The sequence below is a fragment of the Micrasema longulum genome, unplaced genomic scaffold (genome assembly GCF_059751315.1).
Source record: "Micrasema longulum isolate JH-2025_06_02 unplaced genomic scaffold, ASM5975131v1 h1tg000570l, whole genome shotgun sequence".
NCBI classification, from domain to species: domain Eukaryota; kingdom Metazoa; phylum Arthropoda; class Insecta; order Trichoptera; family Brachycentridae; genus Micrasema; species Micrasema longulum.
In genome coordinates, this window is record NW_028277766.1 from 260,835 (window position 1) to 282,106 (window position 21,272).

Sequence of the window (21,272 nt, forward strand, 5' to 3'; positions counted from 1 at the left end):
GACAAGCCTCTGAAATGGAGGCTTTGCTAGTTTTCTAGTTTTGCTAGTCCTTTAAAAAAATGTACGTATATTTTATAAATATTTATGGAAAGTATTAAAAAATGTAAAGTGAATCCCCTGGAATGGGCATTCATGCCTATTTAAATACCACTGTTATACCAAGATGCAAAATTTTAACTATAAAAAATATATTTTGAATCAAGTAAAAATATTGTATTCGCCCGAATATAATGCGAAAGTTTCTTTTAGAAAAATAATTTCAACATAAATCATTCGAGCTAATACGAGTATACGGTAATTAAAATTTTGTGAATAAAACATTCAGAGTACATTACTTGCTTTTGGTTTTAAAACAATACTCAATTTAATTGATTGTTTCGTGATTTACTTGTAGACTAACATCTTAAATTTAAAACAAATAAAACACTTAATATTTATGCCATACACACGTTTAATTTATTTATTTACATACATAAGTATTGAACATTATTTGAGACATAAGTCCCAACTCCATTGGACTAAAAGTCCTGTGTTGAGATGGGACTAGCAATTAGTTGACACAGACACATGAGAATATCACCACAAACATAGAATCAGAAACATAAAAATCATTTTAAAAAAAACATAAATATATATGGCACATCAATACGGTAAACAGTATACTCAAACATTCGGAAAATTATCAAGGAGTTTCCTTCTTAAATCCCTCCCACTGAGGAAAATCCAGTCTTTAATTACTAGCTTTAAAAAAAAGTTTTTGTCCTCGAAAGCTTAATACGCTTTTCCGAAATATTAAACGCTCTCGGTGCGATAAATGAGAGATGCCTCTGAGCAAAAGTCGTACGGGTTTTGGGTATAACATAATTCATGCTCTGGGAAAACCTCGCGCGGACATTTTTCTGAGACCTCTCCTTATTGTTCGACCAGAAGTGTGTAACTGTTTCTTTTAGGTACAGTTGTCTCATATCCAGCACCTTCACGTATTCTGACGGGTATGTTAAAGGGCGCCGGAATATTTTTCTCAATAATATTTTTTGTGAAATTATGAGAGGCTTTAAAACGGATGCCGCACAACCCCCCAGCCAGCTAATGTTAATAATAACACAATAAGTTTCGGGTATTCAGAATTACCCATCGTCAGGTGTAAATACAAACGTTGTTGAAACCACTATTCATGTTGATCTATCGGTTTCTAGATTACCGAAACGGTATAAACTGTATAAATTATATCTCATGTATCGTACAACTACTAACCTTAGTTTATGTTTTTTGTTTAAACCAACAGTAAAGTTGCATGGTATGGTAACAAATGATATTCAATTTTATCGCAATTTAGTTCAATAGAATGTATATTTTTGTTTCATATTTACTGCTTTTTAATAATATTTTGTTTTTACAATACCCAGACTTATTAAACTTAAAATTAACATATGGTTATAAGAAGGCTTACACCATGAATTTTATAATTTTCAAATAATTTGTGTACTTTGCAAGCTTACTCTAGGAGAAAAAAAACCACGACTGAGTTATAGATGTGCAAAATATAGTAAACTTATTTGTATAAGGAAATAAGCTGGAACAATCAGCAGTTTTATTAATATTTTTATTTATTTTTGGAGAAAAATACAAACGGTAGCAATGATTTATACGAAATAATAATTGTATGTTTTTTTCTGTAAATAAAGTTACCGTACAGCATTATTATGGATATCAAAATAAAATAGAAACGTGTGCATAATCGCTTATATAGACAATTCGCTCCTAGTATCTAAATGCCATGTGTAATTTTATTATTTATCTTGTAAATAAATTTTGATCAATAAATAAAAATATATTTTTGAAAACCTTCCTTTATAGAGCAGTATCGTTGGTCGCTTTATAGCACAAGGAAGTATGTATTAAAAGCTCACCGTAAATTTGTGTTGTATTTACTAAGATAGTATGTCTTCATTGAATATGTGACACAAATTAGCAATGCGATATATTTCCACGTGTTTATTTTTTGTAAATAAGCCCTTTGCAGTAGTCACGAGTTTCCGACCATTTCTGTGTCAATGGATTATTAACCTAGAAGATCCTGTGTCATTCAATAATGCACTATAAGAGGGAGTATTATTTACATTTACCATTCGCCGTTGACTTACTCTCCCAAGAGCAGTTTCACTACATTGTACGATAGTTTGTCGTCCCTAGTACAATGGCCCCAAGATTCAGTACTCGAGACTCCGTTGTTGACATTTTGTTCGTCGTCCTAAATATTATAACACATACTTCCTTGTGCTATAAAGCGACCTACAATACTGTTCTATAAAGGAAGGTTTTCAAAAATATATTTTTATTTATTGATCAAAATTTATTTACAAGATAAATAATAAAATTACATATGGCATTTAGATACTAGGGGCGAATTGTCTATATAAGCGATTTTGCACACGTTTCCATTTTATTTTGATATCCATAATAATGTTGTACGGTAACTTATATAAATCATTACTACCGTTTGTATTTTTCTCAAAATATAAATAAAAATATTCATAAAACTGCTGATTATTCCAGCTTATTTCTTCATACAAATAAGATTACTATATTTTGCACATCTTTAACCTAGGTTTTTTTTCTCCTAGAGTGAGCTTGCAAAACACACAAATTATTTGAAGATTCTCAATTTGGAAAACAGCATTTCAAACGTTATCTCTTAAGGGCTATTTTCCTTTGAGGTGATAGTTGACAAATGACCAACATTGCTTTAGTGCTGTCATATCGCAGCACATGTGGGGCTCGACGTGGCCGTTTTTAGCATTTGGCAGAACAAATCGGCCAGTTGACATTTCAATCGTAATGGAATTATTATCGACTGAATTCATTGAGATATTTTTCATAAACTTTTGTATAAGATTTGTATTAAAATAATGGAAAATATAGCTTCATAATATAAAATGTTACGAAGTTAATAATGATCGCCGTTCGAGTTGATTTTATAGATAAGAAATGTTGTATCACACAGAACCTCAGGAAAAAAAAATAGCAATTTCTAGTACATATGTATTACTTATATTATATTATGTACTATGTAGGTACAAATTTATGTTTTTTTTTTATAGCTTACCTGTAAATAAAATCACCGCTCGCCACTCGTAGATACATAAATTGTACTAACGTTTCTACCTCTCTAATAGAGTAAAAACTCGTGTTTAGAGAGGGAGTTCGTTTTACATTCATTTTTATTTTCTAAACAAGTTCCTTAAAATTAGATATTTTATTCTAAAAGAAACATAATTTTCTACTCTATGGCGTTCAGTATAGGGTGAGTCACATGTGTTTTTTTTTTAATTTAGACTTATATATTTAATTTAAGCTGAACAAAACTATCTCTCGTAGTAAAACAATATTAATTTCACATCCAGCATAAAATTTATTTTCACCAAGTTACGCTATAAATACTTAAATTGCGGTTTTAAATTTTCTTAAACTTGAATTGATTTATTTTCTTAATTTTCAGCTGAAATATACAAAAAAAAAATTAAAACAAATGTGTTGTATCCTAAAATAGGTAATTCGTAGTGGGATATGTTTCTGAATAAATTTTAATATGTATGGAAAAAAATATACAATCATTTAGCTACGACATTTTTATCCTTTTTTGAAGTTTTTGCGCTGATTTTGCAACCGTAGTTATTTTGTTTTGAAGATCTTTCGAGTTTATGAAAATTGCTACTTCTTACGACTTTCGCCCACCACCTTCCCTTTACGTAACCTCAAATAATTCACAATTACCAATGACTTGGGTCACCACACTATGGACATGGCATACACTGTTCAAATCTCCCGTGTGTTAAACTAATTGAAAGAAGCAGCCGTGCACATTTAGGTACTGGGCAAGCACATGTTCGAAAGAAAAAAAAACGAAATCAATCCTTAATTATTATTTAGTTTATTAAGTCAATATTAATAAAAAATGTTGTCTTCATTTTAAACTTTCATGTTTCAAAAAAATCACGAATCTACATAGAACCTTGTTTCCTCAATGCGACGAATTGTTAAGTAATAATTTAAATCGTATTAGTAATAGATCCGATAGTGTACTGTCAGTTCCAGGATGCAGAACTAAGTTCGCACAGAGGCACTCCTTACATGTTTGTCCAAGATCCTTCAATCTTCTAACTAAGGAGCTACAAAACATTAAATCACTGGTACAGTTTAAACTAGGTTTGAGGTCTTGGATTAACGTGGAAGGAACAGATATACACATTCTTTAAAATATATATTTTTAAAATTAAAATTAAGATAAATGCATACTGCAAATAAATCATATTTTCGTAATATCAGCGTATGTTGATTTGGTTTTTCTTTTCTTTTCTTTTCATGGTCATGTCATACCATTTTTATATGCTATAAACTTTTTAATAATTAAAAAAGGAATGGCCCACGCTCAGACGCTGAAGTCTTTGAGGGCATTTTTTCCAATTTATGCTTTATCTTAATTTTAAGATGTATTTTTCTAAAGTGTATTTTTGTAATTATATTTTTATGTAAATAATATATGTATGGAAAAAAAACAAATAAAAATAAAAATAAATAATAATAAAATAAAATATATGGATAAATCTCTTGTCTTCCTTATCTAATCGAAAAGCTACTTATTCCTGGAAGCCGTTACATCTAGAGATTTAGCTTCTTTTTTTGCTTGTTCCAAATAAGTAGTAATATTACTGCAGTGCTGCTAGCTGGTGTCTGTTTCAACCACCTTATTATCTACTGGCCGACCATGCAGTCCTCAGGGCATCGTTCAAATCGAATCGGTATTTGGTCCATTCGTACACTTCCGTTCGACATATAAAAAATCATCTTTACGTCCTCGTAAGATTTTTAATCGGTGATTCTATTCGAACGAATTATTAATTATTCTCATTCAATTTTATGATACTTTGTATCATAGTCTATATCCATTTCACAAATGGTTATTTTACCTAATACTGTTTTTTTTTTTAATGATAAAGAAATGGTATAGCAGATCATACGAATCCAGTTTGCGTGAATATTGTGACAGTAACAATAATACGTGATATGTAATTGGAAACCTGCTCTTGGATTTTATGGTAGATTTCTTTTTTTACGTTCACACTTCTGTTACCAATTCCGGCGTTACCTACATGGAAAGAGGTTAATCAGCTTATTTTATTTTTCCTGTCTCTGTAAAACGAAATTGTATATTACCTTAAATCATCTCGCCCAATAGAATCAATTTATATTTTTGTTTAATTTCTTTATTACTAATGTTATATTTTATGCTTCAATTTTTATTATTATCGGTATGTTTTCTATTTTATAATAATTATGTCTCATTTCTTTACTATTAATGTCATATTTTCTAATTTATTTTTATGATTCAATTTTTATTATTATTACTTGCATGTTTTCTAATTTATATTTATATTGATTTTTTCATATGTTATTATTATTCTTTAAATTTATTAAGCATCATTTAATGAAATAATAGATAAAAAAAACACATGTAAAAAATAAGGTCCTTCCTAAACACAGGAATTTCCTAGCTAGTCGGGACCTGAAACAAAGAAACTCTGTACATTTTAAAACTGTGAAATACATTAAAAAATATATAAAAAAAATAATTGTACCGATCCTGCTACAAATTATATTTCTTTAAGATAAAATCATAAATCCTTATTTCATACTTATTTTCGTAAATCAACTGATTTGTGATTTGAGCTAATGCATTATAATGAAGATTAGTGAAAGTTGATATAGTAAAAAAAATGTTTCTTTACGAACCGTAGCGCCCTACTTATAAACCCGGTATAAAGTTACGCCGTGGAATTGTTGTAGAATACGGATGTATTCCGATCCATATTCTATTACTATGCCTAGGCGTAACTTTATACCAAGTTTTTGAGTAAGGCCCGTAAAGTATTACCCCTTACATTGCCCGTAAAGTATTACCCCTTACATTACTGACGTTCCTTATCAAGTCGCGAGTGGCGGGAGGAGGGAGGTTTCGGCGGGACGACTCGCTGCAGCCGGAGGTGCAGCGGATGCGCCGCGCCGGACCGGCGGAGTTCATTACCCCCCCCCCCACCGCGGCCGGCGCCCGCCGCGGCCGCTGGAGCGCCGCTTTCTGCTGCCGCTACCATTGACAGTCTGTCGATCGCCGCGGCCGAGTGAACCGCTCGCTCAACATTGTCCGTAGCTCGCTCGCACTATCATTCGCCGAATATTTACGATACGTTGCACTATTATTGTTATCTTCCAACAATTGGCACCTGGAAGAACACCTCACAATTATTCAGTTTCGCGAACAAACTTTATACGAGTTGCGTCATCTCCGTAAGACCCGCGTCCTTTGTCCTCGAGTCTGATCCTCCGGGTTCCCCGTTTATTCCCGTTTATTTAGAGCCATTCGAGGTAAATATGTTCTCTGGCTAGAAGCGATGTGCCGAAGTCGCTACGTCCGAATGGTCTATATCATTTACGAATCGAGCCGAGAGCGAACGGACCTCAGACCGAGAACTCATGAAACGATTAGATAATTATTTATTTAAAGTATTTAATTTATTCGAACGCGCCGAAAGAATCGGGGAAGTATGGTGTCCGAGGGAAGTACGGTGTCCCAGGGCGCCCTGCCCGTGGTGTGGTGCATGAGGGACAACAAGCTGGTGCCGCACCAGGTGTCGGCCGTGAGGCTGCAGGGGGCCGTGACGGGGGCTCATCTGGCGGCCGTCACGGACTTCCTTCGTCTCGTGGCCACGCGTCGCCTCGTGCTGCCCGCGGGCCCCGAGCCCGAGCAGCGCCCCCGCAAGCTGTCCCGGCAGCTCGAGGTGCCGTGCGTCTTCCTCAACGACAGCCCCAGCCGGAACGACCTCATGGTCAGCGAGGCCGCCACAGAACTGAGAGACATGGAGCCTCCGACGGCGGAAGAGGAGGAACCGCGTAAATGTGATATTAGGATTAGGAAAATGAGCACGTTCGCTCTGTCGCCGCCCAGGCTGAGCGTAGACTCCGCGAGCTCGGATAGTTTATACGCCAATATAGATAATAGGATACAGACCTTGGAGTACCGGGTGGAGGAAGAGAAGAACGACGACCCCCCCGCGTCCCTCCCGCCGGATCCTGTCGGAAATTTCGGTCTGAGGAGGCCCTACATGCCGAGGAAGAAGAGGTCCGTCTGCTCCATAGGATCCTTCGAAAATGACGATCCCGAAAACGACGTTATATTCAAGTCTAAACCGAAATCTAGTCAATGGTTAAGTCTGGACCGCATCGAATACAACCCCAAATACGCGAACACGGATCGCCTCGGTTGCGGAGACAAAGCGGACTTCGTCTCCAAATGGATCACCGACCACTCCAACTTGGACGAAGACATCCTTCCCGAGCTAAGGAGGAAGAGTTTACCTCCCAAGACTAATGAAAAGTACCTGAGCGCGGAGGCTTCTCGCCGCCACAGCGATGGCCTGTCGTGCTGCAAGGAGGACACCGTCAGCGACTCGACCCCGTCCGCCCGCGCCAAGTGGCACAGCCTGGTGAAGCGGCACCTGCTGGCGCTCAAGTCGGACAAGCGCGTGAAGAAGCAGCGCGGGCCGTGGTCGCGCCGCCTGTCCGGAGCCTCCACCGCCTCCACGGCGTCCTCGGACCCGAGCGCGGAGCTCTCCAGTAACGACCCCTACATCAAACTGACCACCCTACCGTAAGTACAACTGACTGTAACCGAATCTTGGTTAACATGAATAGCCGCACTCGAGACGATTCAAGAACTCCTGACTATAGATTAGCGTACATTCGCCTTAATTTGAACACAACGTAAGTCGCCAAATGATAACTTTGGAGACAATAAAAACTCAATGAATCGGCAACTTTTTTTTTGTTTTTATCAATATTTTGTTTTTAAGGTATACATGATTTTTAAGTGTTTTATTTATACAAATTTAAATTACTGTACAACTAAACACCTACTGACATACCCTATATTCCAAGGATTTTTTCCCTTTTTTGAGATTTATGATATTCAGAAATGAGTGATAACGTAATAGAGTCGCCCATGCGGAGAAAAACAATTCTATAATTATTGACCACGAAGTTAACCACAGATTACAGTAATGATTTGATCTGGGGTTACTCCGTGTGCATCCGCTGACGAAATGATTTTTTTAAGACAACAAAAAAAAACTTGAAAATGTGTGAAAAAAAGTGGAATTATACGGAGTGGCTTCTCACTTGTCCGTACGCTTTTTTTCTTATTGTTTTTGCATTGTATTTACTTACGTATAGAAAACTATGACTAGCCTATGATTTTGTTTTATTTATAAATATTGTTTTTTTTTACAATGGCTGTTGTTTTATTGATAAATAAAATTTGAATTTAATTAAATTAATTACAACGGGCCGTAGGTACTTGGGTTGAGAATTTCAAGCGCAAACCGTAACCATCCATTACACGTCAAACTAAAAGCAAATAAAAAAAATGAGATAGATGCTATTTTTTTGCCATGAGAAACATTCATCATATCTCAAATACAGAAAAAAAATCACTTATGTTGTATTCAAATTAAGTCTACGATATGTTAATTGTTCATTTCATTTCAGCGTCTTAAACTTCCTATCACCTGACTTGTCTTCTGTTTTTTTTAACATTTGTTTAAAATGTTCTTATTCATAAAATCCTCGTGTTATTCTGCGAACAATTACGAAGCCCGCATAAATTAAATTAAAATAAATTGCGGCAAAGATTTCAGCACTATTGTTCAGCACAAGTTAGTATTGTTTTGATACTCATCAATTCTGATGACAGGCCATAACAAGAAGCGATTACACCGTGAATAATCGCGTGCGAGTATATACGAAACGATCCCATTAACACTTATTTAAATATAGTATTGACGGTGGTACTATAAAGAATACCAAAGTAAAATAATTCCCGGTGCGATGGATGTATCCACTATTCGTTTATCCACTGTCCGAGAGACGATTAATATTCAAACATTGTCAATCTTCACTGACTCATTTGCTCATTTCAAACGAAGACATTAAACCGAAACATCTTGTTCAATGTTCTCACGTTAATACTACAACGATTCGATGCTTCCATTCGAATCGGTGGCCAAAAATCTCCATAAAATATAAAAACATTTCCTTTACGTTTCTGTTAGTAACATAAAAATTATTATTATTATGGATAACTTTTATAGCGAAATTTTCGTAATATAATACCTCAAGGGCGCTTTACAAAGTGATTTTATAAGGATATAAATTTAATTTTAACTTTTTAATTTAAGAAAAAGAATGTACTTTGTCATCACATGCTAAGAATTTATTCAAATGATTTAGAGAACAATTGGGTTTTTAAGTCTCTTCCGAAACATCACTTCACTCTCACAGTTTCGGACTTCTGCAGGGAGAGCATTCCATGCCGTAGGGCCTGCGACCGCAAATGCACGTTCGCCGAATTTAGTGCGCTGTTTGCGTAGAGGTATAATAACTTTTCCTTTCGACGTAGATGTAGCTGATCCAAGCGTAAGACGTCTGTCAGCTAGTTCATCTGGAATGCAGAGTTCCCTTAGATATTCTTGAGCAGAGTTGTGCCGTGACTTATACATAAGCCAACAGAGTTTGTATTCCACCCTCTGTGGAAAACCTAGCCAGTGCAATTCCCGAAGTAGTGGAGTTATATGACTGAATTTAGAGATTCCAAAAAGAAGTCTCGCTGCGGCATCAGTATTATTTCAACAAGTGACAAATAGTTTGAAAATATCTTTGAGATACGGCTTATTTATTTATGATTCTTATTTATTTATGATTCTTATTTATTTAGTTATTTTATTAGATAAACAAACAGTATATACACAAATATTGTCGATTTCTTTGTATATTAGTGTAGGTCATTCATGCACACACCAAAAAAATGTTTACACTTAATACAATAATCTAAATATAACAAATGTAAAAGAAAATAAATGATAAAATATTTAAATAATAATAAAATTAAATATCTGCTTCTCTCAAAATTTCTATGATTTTTGACCTAAATTTACATACATTATCACAAAAAATTATCAGCCGCGGTAAATCTATTGTTAAATTGGTCGCATATTCTAGGTATTGTAGATTGTTTAAAATAGTTTGTTGACGCGTTTTCTGTGTAAAACAGAAGATTTTGTCTTGTCGGTCTAGATGGCACACGGAATGGAAGTCTTTCAAATAGTTTAGGATAATCAATTTTATTATTTATTAATTTGTAAAAAAATAACTGTTCTAACATTATTCTTCGATTTTTAAGAGAGTTTATTCCATGGTACTGCATACTTTCATCGTGGTTAGAGAAGTTAATGTTTAACCGGTGTCGACCTGCTTAGAAAAAAATTGTTGGGCCCTTTCTAGTCTATTAATACTTACATTATACTAAGGTGTCTAAATAGCAGTACAGTATTCTAGCTGGCGACGAACAAATGTTTTTCATATGTCTTTGCATGTTTAAATTAAAATTGTTTCGATACCCGCATAATAAGTCCGACCATTTTATATGTTTTTTCCAGGACTGATTCAATATGAATATTAAACATCAGTTTCGCATCAATAATAACACCTAAGTCGTGAATTTGACTATCTGTTATACAGATCGGGGTGTTACTGAAAGAGCAAGGGAAGCTGATCGTCGTTTGTTTGCGTGGAATACAAAATGAGTGACATTTTCTTATATTTAATTCCAGTAATTTTTAATAACAGTACTGAAAAAGGATTCGGATCTGTTTACGCATAGGTCGCATGGTTACTGCCGAAATATTCATTCGCCCATTTGTAATTCAAATAAGGTACTTTATTATGCAGCTTCGATATTACTTTCAATGTTCAGTGGTACAACAAAGTTAAAACACACGTACAGATATAATGTCATTCGTTCATTAGGAAGATTAAATAATAACATTTATTGAAGGCTGTTAACGTATTTAAAATATGTAGTGACCGTTATGCATACTGATTTCTTATTTTTTACGTTTATTTGTCCAGGTTATTATATCTGATACTGGAATCTTTGTTTACGAGCATCAACTTGAATTCAGGGCTCCGATGACAATGGGATGTTAACAGAGTTATATTCGACTGTCTATAAAGAAAAATCGATATTTGTGTACGAAAATGAGTATATTTGCATGAACATTTAAAACTATCTTTATCGGTTACCTCTAATTGAACATGTTTAAAAGAAAAAAATCATTCATTCAGAAAACTTAATTTTGATTATAGATAAAAATGAAGATAAACGTTAACTTCCCTAATCGGGGCCCTGGACGAGTTTCCACATTAATGACATTTTGAGTAATCATCATCATCAGCCGTCTCTTGTCCAATGTTGAACATAGGCCTCCCCCTTTAGTCTCCATATTTCCCTATCCTGAGCCAACCGCATCCAACCACTTCCTGCAACTCGTCTTATGTCATCAGACCACCTTGTCTGAGGCCTGCCGACACTTCTTCTACCCGTTCTAGGTCGCCATTCCAGGGTTTTTTTGGTCCATCTAGTCTGTGATTCTGGCTATATGACCAGCCCAGCTCCGTTTCTGGTTGGCAGCCCTATGGACCACACCGGTGATCTTTGTTCTCGCTCTAATCCATGTATTGGTTTTTCTGTCTCTCAACGAAATACCCAGCATTCTCCTTTCCATGGCTTTCTGTGTCACTGATAATTTGTGTAAAAATGTTTTCGTGAACACAAAGTTTCACAGCCATATGTCAGTACAGGGAGAACACAAGCATCAAAAAGTTTCTTCTTTAAGTAATGTAAATACTTCGGAGATTTTAGGATAAATGAGAGCTTACCAAAGGCGGCCCATGCTAAACCTCGCCTTCTTTCTATTTCTACCTCTTGATTATCTTTGCCGAGCTTTATTTCATGTCCCAAGTATATATAACTATCAATCTTTTCAAAAGTAGTATTTTTTCTGAGTAATATTATGTTATAAATATTTAAATTTGGTGCTAAAATACGACATTTATTGACAAAAATTAGTACATAGAATTGCCTTGCATTACAATCACATAAGGGTTCGTTCGCTGTCGGCCTCGTGGTGTCATGGTCAGCGCGTTTGCCTACCACCATGCAAGAGGTCTCGGATTCGATTCCCGACATGGTTAATATGAAATATTTATTTAAAAGGGTGTTTTATTTAACAAAAAAAAGATCAAGATACGCTCCAATTGGCGTACTAATGCAGTGCCTCATACGCCATTAGGTGCGGAAAGGGAATGATGACAATCACATAAATAAAGTAGATATTGTAACCTGCAAAATTTAACAATGTAAAATTGCAAGGAAATATTCCTAGCAAATAACAATAATGTGTAATATGAATAGTAATAATATTTAATAACAAAAATAGAATTAATGAAATAATAACCTAGACCGCTAACAATCTAAATTCAGAAAACTAGGTTTAAAAGACAATTACAGATTGAAAGAATAGGGAAAAATGTATTAATAATAAATATATTTATATCTTTAAATTCTTGTATAAATTCATATTTTCAATGCCCATGTAGATGATACGCACTTTATTCTCTTTTCTTCGACAGCATCCACGTAAACTATCTTATATTTTTTCAAACACCAACATTTGAGGGAATCTGATTAAAGACACGTAACTCTAATCTTTGTTTTGGATTTCAATGTAAACTTAATCATGATATTATAAAGTGACGCATAACTTAAACCATTAAACGTCTGATTGGATGTCCCAAAAAATCATATTGATAAACCTAATTATTTACACTCATAGATCTTTTACATAATTAATTATATAAATATAATCTATAATATAAAAGTGTATTGTATAACCTAAACATAATTCCACTAAAATATTAGAAATTTTATTTTATTGAAATAAACGGCACTTAGTGCCTTTTACATATTAGTTACAAATACAATTAAATATACATACATGTAAGCATAATTATAAGTAATACAGAGCATTTAAAACAATATTATTAATTTAAAAATTAAGAAAGTCTAAAAAAGATAAACTATATAAAAGAATAAAATATTACCAGTTATAGAATTATCGATAAAAAAAAGATAATTTGGTATTAGAAATATTTTGAACCAGTTTAAAAAAACTAAGAAAACAATTTTGAATAACATTAAAATATATATATATATGTATATATATATATATATATATATATATATATATATATATATACATATATATATATGTATTATTATTTAAAACTAATACTTAGGTAAATAGTATATATTTATGTATAAAAATATATAATGATGTAAAAAAAATGATGAAGAGAAATATTTTGTACTTATAAGTTAATTCAAGAAAAGAAATGAAAAAAGAAAAAAAAACACTAATAAAGAAGGTTAAAACAATTCTTAACAATAGTAACAAATAGTTACCTAGAACAATTACCAATGAAATAAAGAAATGGTATACCTTAAAATGATTTTTCAAAGTACAGGACTTGAAGTCAAAGTCGATGTAAAAAAACATTTGTTAATTGTAAGCCATACGGGTAACTGGAAAATAGTTAGACTGGATAAATCTGGAAATACGTTGATTTTGAAATTGCGTTGTAAGTTAGTTTCGAAGAAAACATCAAAAGACTCCTGTGCATATTCATTCATTTAATCACTTATGTTTTGATAGTATAATACAAACCAGATGATTTATGCACGCTTACGATAAGTCTAAAGAACTGTGTTATTGATTTCGTTTTTGTTTTTTTGTTTTCTATTTTTAGTTTCACAACAGTAAATATAATCTATTGTTTGAACACCTTTGCTTCTATTTTGTTCGTATTATCATACCTTTGCTACTAGACTTGTCACCGCAAACCTATGCATAACTTGTACCACGAAAACAATCGACTCTGTAGTTTTCTGCAGTCCAAAAGCATACCGTTCTAATGTTTATACTCAACGAAATCACAATACGGTACGATTTCTGTGTTCGTGGACTTGCCCCTATTCGCAAGAAAGTAAATAACTAAATTAAATCAATGTATTTCTAATATTTGCAAAAATATTTTGACCTATTATCAGAGCCAGGCACCAAAAAAATTAAGTCTAATCATTTTTGCGTTTTCGTCAAAATCAACAAAAAAGGTTCCATAAAAATTTAAGATAAAATAACAAACAACCCGTTTCGACGAAAACACATAGTGCCGTTTATGTATAAAGACGATTTGACAAAATTATGTCAAGTAAAACAAATAATAATCTGTCATCAAAAACAGTGTTTACATTGGTCATGCCTTTACTACTCAATTATTATATTGATGAATGTACTTTTTTCTGTTGGTTTATATAAATATGTGTGTGTATTTTTTTTGTTTCGGTATTTATTCGTTCAGTTATTAATTAACACTTAATTAAAATTCGAACATATCTTTATTTATTTACTATATTTAAATTTACTTTTTAACCTTTGTGTAGAAGGCATAACCCGTACGTATTATTATTACGCCCTCTGGGTGTTTAATGTATTTTTAAAATCATGGGTCATATACATGCTCGTATAGATTCCATTAACCATATAATCAGTGGATTTCTAGAGTTAGTTTTAACTACAATCGTAGTAATTTATTAGTGATAAGCGTTTTTTTAATGCACAAAATCTTGAGTATTTTTAGTTGTAAAACATAGCACAACATAATATTTAAGATTTTATTTTATTTATAGAAACCAAGACAGTTGTACAACATTAAATAATCATACAAAGTAACAAAAAAAAATAGACTAATTACGAGTTTCACATAAGAAATAATAATATGAAAAAACAAAACATTTAGTTCATCAGGCGTTTTAATAAAATGTTTTTTTTAATTGCAAGGGAAAATAGGGAAGGAAGGATGAATGGAAAAAGTAGTTAGAGGAAGTAAATGTTTTTTTTAAACATTATTTAGCATTAAACTTGTTTTATTTTTTTTTTAACTTTTTGTCGTGCAACTGAGACCTTAGAAAACAACTATATGGTCATCACTTTTTTTTTTTTTCATTGAAACTATCAACAACCGCCTATTTCATTTACAAAAAAACTCTTTGAAATGTTTGCCATACTTTGGTATAAAATACTTCATTTTTATAATGTAATTGTCAAGCTGGCAGAATTACAAACTTATTAAATAAAAAAACGCACGTTTTCTCTATTTTGATAACTTTCTGTGTTATTTTCGTCTTATAAGAAGCATTACAGAATCCATATTTATTTAAAAAATATATATATTTACAATCGTAAAATGGGGAAGCAGGCAGTTTAGGCAGTTTAGTTATAAATATTTTATTTTTCAATGAATGTATGTAAGTAGTAGATAAATAAATTTCTAGTTTTACTGATAATGACATAGGATTTAGATATTTGCGGTAAATTTATTATTTATTTTTAAATCTGTAAATAGGGCACACATAAATATTCTTATGTGTGCTCTAGTAATAATACTGTATATACGTATACGTGTATCTCATTTATAAATAATTTTATATGTATTATGTTTTAACTTTAAGTTTGAAAAACTATCAAAATTATTTATTTAAGTAAATGATATTTATGACAAAAATAACTTTAAAAAAATACATTATTTACTGCCTTCGAACGGGGAAGCTATCCCTAGTTAAGCAGTTTAGATTCACTAGGAAAAACAAAAAATATGTATGTGTACTTTTACTACTCAATTAAACTATTATATAAATAATTAAATGTATGTTGCTGTAATAAATATGTAAATATGTAACAACTAAATAAAAAAATAAAAATTAAGGAGGCAATACTTAACTAGGTGGTCGCGGCTCAATTATGTATGCAATTAGCTCAGTATTCTCGGTTAATTAATTCAGTGACAGTGTTCTATATAATCGATATTATAGTGTCACCAGTCACCACCTGTACTGGTGCAATATTAGGCTTACCTGATTGTATTCAGCCGAACTGTCATTAAATTTCATAATATGTTTTAAAAATATATACATACAGGGTGTTCTTTAAACCCTGTCACATCTGAAACCACGATGATCAGTATGGGCAAGAAGATATATTAGCATATTTAAAAAACTATTTAGAACAAATATATTTTTTTAAATAAAATATTTTTAATACAAATGGTTGCTTACTTCTGCAGGGGAGAAGTGAGGGGAGCGCGGTGCAGTATCAGACTCCCCCCTACCCCCTCCTCGTTTCACCCCTGCAGAAGTAAACAACCATTTGCTTTTTTTGATATTTAAAAAAAAAACTTTTTCATTCTAAAAAAATATTTGAATGTGCCAATGTGTCTTTTTGCTCATACTGATCATCGTGGTTTCGGATGTGGCAGGGTTTAATGAACACTCTGTATATAAAATACAAACTATTTTACCATCGATAATAACACAAAAATTCAAAATATACATTTAAAAAAATTACATTGACATGATGACACGAGAATCAAATATCAAAATTATCAGTTTCCAAAACACAGTAATAGGGAAATATCGCATACTACGAATACCGATAAAAATATATGAAACCGATTTAGAATAATTAATTGTATTTTCAAAATCAATATAAATATTGTGGAGAAATGCTTTCATAGAAAAATGTAAAAAATTTATTTAATAAAAATACGTTGCAAGAAAAACGCGACGTGTTTGGCCTTGGTTGTTGAGATGTCAGGATTCGTGATAATGTTCTAAACTCATTTCAATGGCCAGGAACAAATAAACATGAATCGTGACGTATTAGGGACGTGGTTAATGGAATGGCCGTTTTTGCGGGAATTCAAAAAAGATATTTTAATTTTTTCTACGTATACATAGACCAAGAACATTAATAATGTCATCATCATTCCATATCCGCTTCCTAGTTGGAGCATGTTCATGTTCATAAAGAGCCTCCATGCATCTCTTTCGGCTGCCAGCTCCTCTACGTCCTTCTAAGTCAGGTTCGCGTCCCCTAGTTCTGACATTAACATTGATTTAATTGAAAAAAAAAGAAATATTTGCGTTCTTATGATTTACCCAAATATTTAATTTTGAGGGCCATTTTCAACGAATTGTAAATAACTCACTATTATAAAATGGTAATCAAGTTGGGGTAGAGTGGGATTCGAACAACGGACCTTTGGTCCATGAGTCCGAGACACTAGCCCCAGGACCACAACCCGATTCACTGCCGATGAACAGTCAACAGTGGACGTTCAGGACGCCGAGAACCTGATGCCTTGTAAATTATACATACGTATTTTTATTTTTTAAAATTAAAATGCAGTTTCCCTAAGAAATGTCAGTAGAAAAACTCAACAGGTCTTACAACCTGGTATAAAGTTACGTCTAGGCATAGTGATAGAACAAGGATGGGAATACCACTATGCCTGGGCTCTAACTTTGTACCAATTTTATGAGTAAGGCCCTAAATATTATAAAAATGAAATTAAAATAAGACAAGTATTTAAGCTATATTTGTAGGAACTTACTTCCATTTGACATTTATTACTACTTTTTTGTTTAGGTACACGTAAAATACATTTATTTACAGATTGTCGTTTCGGTGGAGTTTTAAATAATGTTCTTAATAAAAAACAGTATAATATAAACTATCGACAATGAATGGAGTGCTAGTGTTTAGGTAGCATTTCACCTTTTTATTTTAAAAGTGTGTTTTTTTAAAAAAAATATTTTTAGACTCTTACGGATTACATTCATTTAACAAAATAATTTATTTAAAAAATATAAATATGAATGTAAATATTTTAAACATCTTTGTAAAGGTTGTCTGAGTCTTTTATTTAGTTTTGTCTGGTAGTATTGTACAATTTCAGTCCCTGGTTTATTTGTCTCGTTTTAGAATGTTGCATATGATGTTGTTTTGATATTCTCGTATTTTGTCCATGTTTACTACAATTGTTTTCAAGTTTTAGTTCTTCGTCTACAATTACATCGATGCTTCTCTATGAATAAATTTTAAGGATTCTAGTATTTTTCTGGTACTTCAGAATTTTAAAAACGAAAAAAAATTACTATTCTACTACTAACTTAATTGTATTGATTTATACCCGAGGTAAATTAACAAATTTACAAACATTAACAGAGATGTCAATCAGAGTTATTTATTCTTCCTTCTAGAAATAAAAACGGACATCAGTGATACGAATTGATTTTTTCTGTCCAATTCCTTATTAGTTCACCTCTATAAAAAAATCATTGTTTAATCATCCCTGTTTACTAAGAATCCTGTACTTATGTAATCCAACTGATTACCTACCCGGATAGTTGACATAGTTGTCATAAATCATTGTGTATAGAACTATTTAATCGACCATACATTAAATTTAAAAAATATATATTCTTATGGTTTCTTCATACAGTACGAATACTCAGTGCATGATTCACATAGCTGTTAACATTTTCAGTTTGCACTATAAATGTAAAGCTTGTAAAGATTATGCAATTCATAATTTATTGTTATTGCAATAGTAGCAATGCCGTTATTACGTAAACTTACGTTTAAATTTGCAAAGCTTTTGTGTCTATAGACCGGTGATCTAATTTTGCCGACGACCTTAGATATTTTTTTTAAATATGTATAAAATGTTTGTGTTAAAAGTTCTGAAAATATTTTATATCATTGAACTAAATTTCAATTCAGACAACCTTGTTTTTAAAACGTCATGGTTATATAATATGTGTTTGATCTTATTTAAAAATTATATGCGACTATAACACTGCGTTTTTTAAAATCAAAAACCGCGATTTCCCTTTTTGATCAGTTGGAGTGTTTTTATATACCCTTATCGTGTAAAATTATATGTACTTTAACATAAAATATAAGAAAAAAGCGTTTTGGCTTCCTGAATTTTGTTACTTCATAGAAGCCGATACGATGCTTGAACTTGAACATTTTTAATTATTGGTCAGATAATATAATGCGCTGAGAGCCAAATGAACTTAAGTGACATTCTAACAGTTTATGGCAAAATGACTTCCAAACATTTATGACCTTTGCTTTTCATATAAAATGCCTAAGACTACAATTGAGCTGATATATATCAATCGCAGGTATGTCCATAACGATCCACCAGTGTCCATGTGGACCTCCTAGTTTCTGAATTGAAGCAGAGTTTTTTTAACCGTTTTATTGTAATAATGAGGACATGTTTTAATTTGAACAGTACTGAAATGGTCATATTTTTTTTCTGTTCATTTTGTAGAACAAATATTTTTTTTTAATTGGTGGACATACTGGCGTTAGATATTATCAACTCGATTAATGTTACGACCCACATAAATAAAAAGATAGTTTAAATTTCATATTTGAAGCAATAACTTTGTGGTTGCTCATTATTTTATTTTATTTTATTTGGGAAACTAACAGTTCTACATACATATTTATAGTAAACAAACAGATATAATTACAGATTTCCACAACGTATACAAAGTTAGTAAAGAAAATATATTACATATTAAATAAATACATATAAGTTCATACAAATAAAAATGATATTTTCATGTACTCGTAAATATTTTTCAATAATATTTTTTTTAAGAACAGTAAGTTATTGTAAATTGGGCAGGATTAGACAAGGATGCTTGAAAAGATTATAATTGATATATTTCGTTTATCTTTAAATAATTATAGGTTAAATATTCTAAAGGTTATAAATTAATCCGTATACAATTTCTCAATAATATTATTTATTTACTCAATTTTCCTAAATGTTTCTTTATTTTTTTGAGGTATCTCTATAATAATATATATATGTTTATGTGTATGTGTGTATATATATATATATATACGTATATGAAATATATATGTGTATCTATGTATGCAAATGCATGTGTACGTATGTAAATACTCGTATATTTAATATCTTACTGTATACCCATATATGTGGGTATATTTCCTCATTTTAACTTCTTGCTTATTTTACTATTTCTTATGTTATTCTCTATTTTAACTTCATTTATATACTTATGTAACACTGCTACTCTTGAATGTATTGCTCATAAATGCAAAAGCACATTTTTTTATTGTTTTCAAGCACTTTTTTTTTTTACCCACCGGTTTCCGACATGTTTGGAAATTCATTAGTAAATTATACCTTGATAAAAAAAACTTGTGTAGCTTTAAAAACGGCCCATAGAAAAAAAAAATTGGCTAAAAAGAAAGTTGTTATATTATTATTATTATGAAAATATATTATGTAAACTGACAGCTTATACAAATTTGGCGATTATGTATCTCTGGCATTTTTTTTTGTAGAACTTTAATTCAGCCGTACAGATTTTTAAAAAATTTAGTTTCTTGAGTTAGTGTGGCCGAAAGTTTTTTTTTCTTCATCTAATTACGTACTCTGATTAAATTTATGTCAAATGTCGCTCAAGCTTCAAGAGAGCCTTCTCAGCGCCTCAATATTGTATCTGAGCTCTAAATAGCTGTTTATTTGAACCGTGTTCTACTTAGGATAATAATGTCAATGGATCGATCCTAAGACTTCAATTAAAACTACAGCGACTATAGAAGCATTTTTTAAATTTTTTTTTACACTATACATAAGAGGTAAAACGGAGTATTAAAAAATAAAGGATAATTACATAGAAATGAAATACATATTTACAGTAAAAATAGTAAACAAAAAAATCCCATAAAGGCATGGCCTGTTCGCACCCACGAAAAATGTTTATGAATTTTCGCTCCTATAATAAATAGACAGTTTTAATATTTTTGTGTAACATAAAAAGAAAATAAAATATTATGTAAAAGATTCTAAGGTATTTTTTATTAAATTAGGAATGTGTAAAACTAGATTAGACTGAAAGTAATAAATTGTTGAATTATTGGCAAGTACTATCAAAAGTTTTACGACGCTGCTAAAAATATAAAACTTTCCTTGGCGAGGATGTACCCATCCGAAAATTCTTCGAATCGAGTCGATTTCTCGCTGATCTCTTCCTCTCGTTCTAAGAAATAATATTTCTGCTTCTCGAATCCTCAGTACGGAGAAGCCGCGCGATAAAAATTGCCAATATTTATTTTGCGCGCTTATTAACACACTTTCCCGGCCTTCAAACGTGATTTCAGATTGTATTGTCCTTGTTAAATTGATGTCCCAAGAATACATGCGCTTTTGGCTCTAACTTACACATTATAAGTTAGTTAAGGTACCCGTAATATACACGAATCTACTTTTTTTTTTTTAGTAAACCTTAAGAACACTTCAGGTTGTGGGCCAAAAAAGAATCAGGCTCTTGTGTTTGGCAGGTGTACAAAATAATAACAAACAAAAATGCA

At 32.0% G+C, this 21,272-nt stretch overlaps 1 protein-coding gene across 2 annotated transcripts in view; it reads left to right on the forward strand.

The window, feature by feature from the left end:
- Src42A (Tyrosine-protein kinase Src42A) overlaps nucleotides 1-21,272 on the forward strand; it is a 203,849-nt gene that overhangs the window by 122,464 nt on the left and 60,113 nt on the right. The window contains exon 1 of one of the 2 annotated variants that reach the window (XM_088228204.1): nucleotides 6,151-7,702. The exons of the other annotated variant lie outside the window; for it this stretch is intronic. Within the exon in view, the coding sequence (XP_088084330.1) occupies nucleotides 6,600-7,702 (1,103 nt within the window). The 5' untranslated portion in view covers nucleotides 6,151-6,599. Of the gene's footprint in view, nucleotides 1-6,150; nucleotides 7,703-21,272 lie in introns of those variants that run through there. 2 annotated transcript variants of the gene reach the window in all.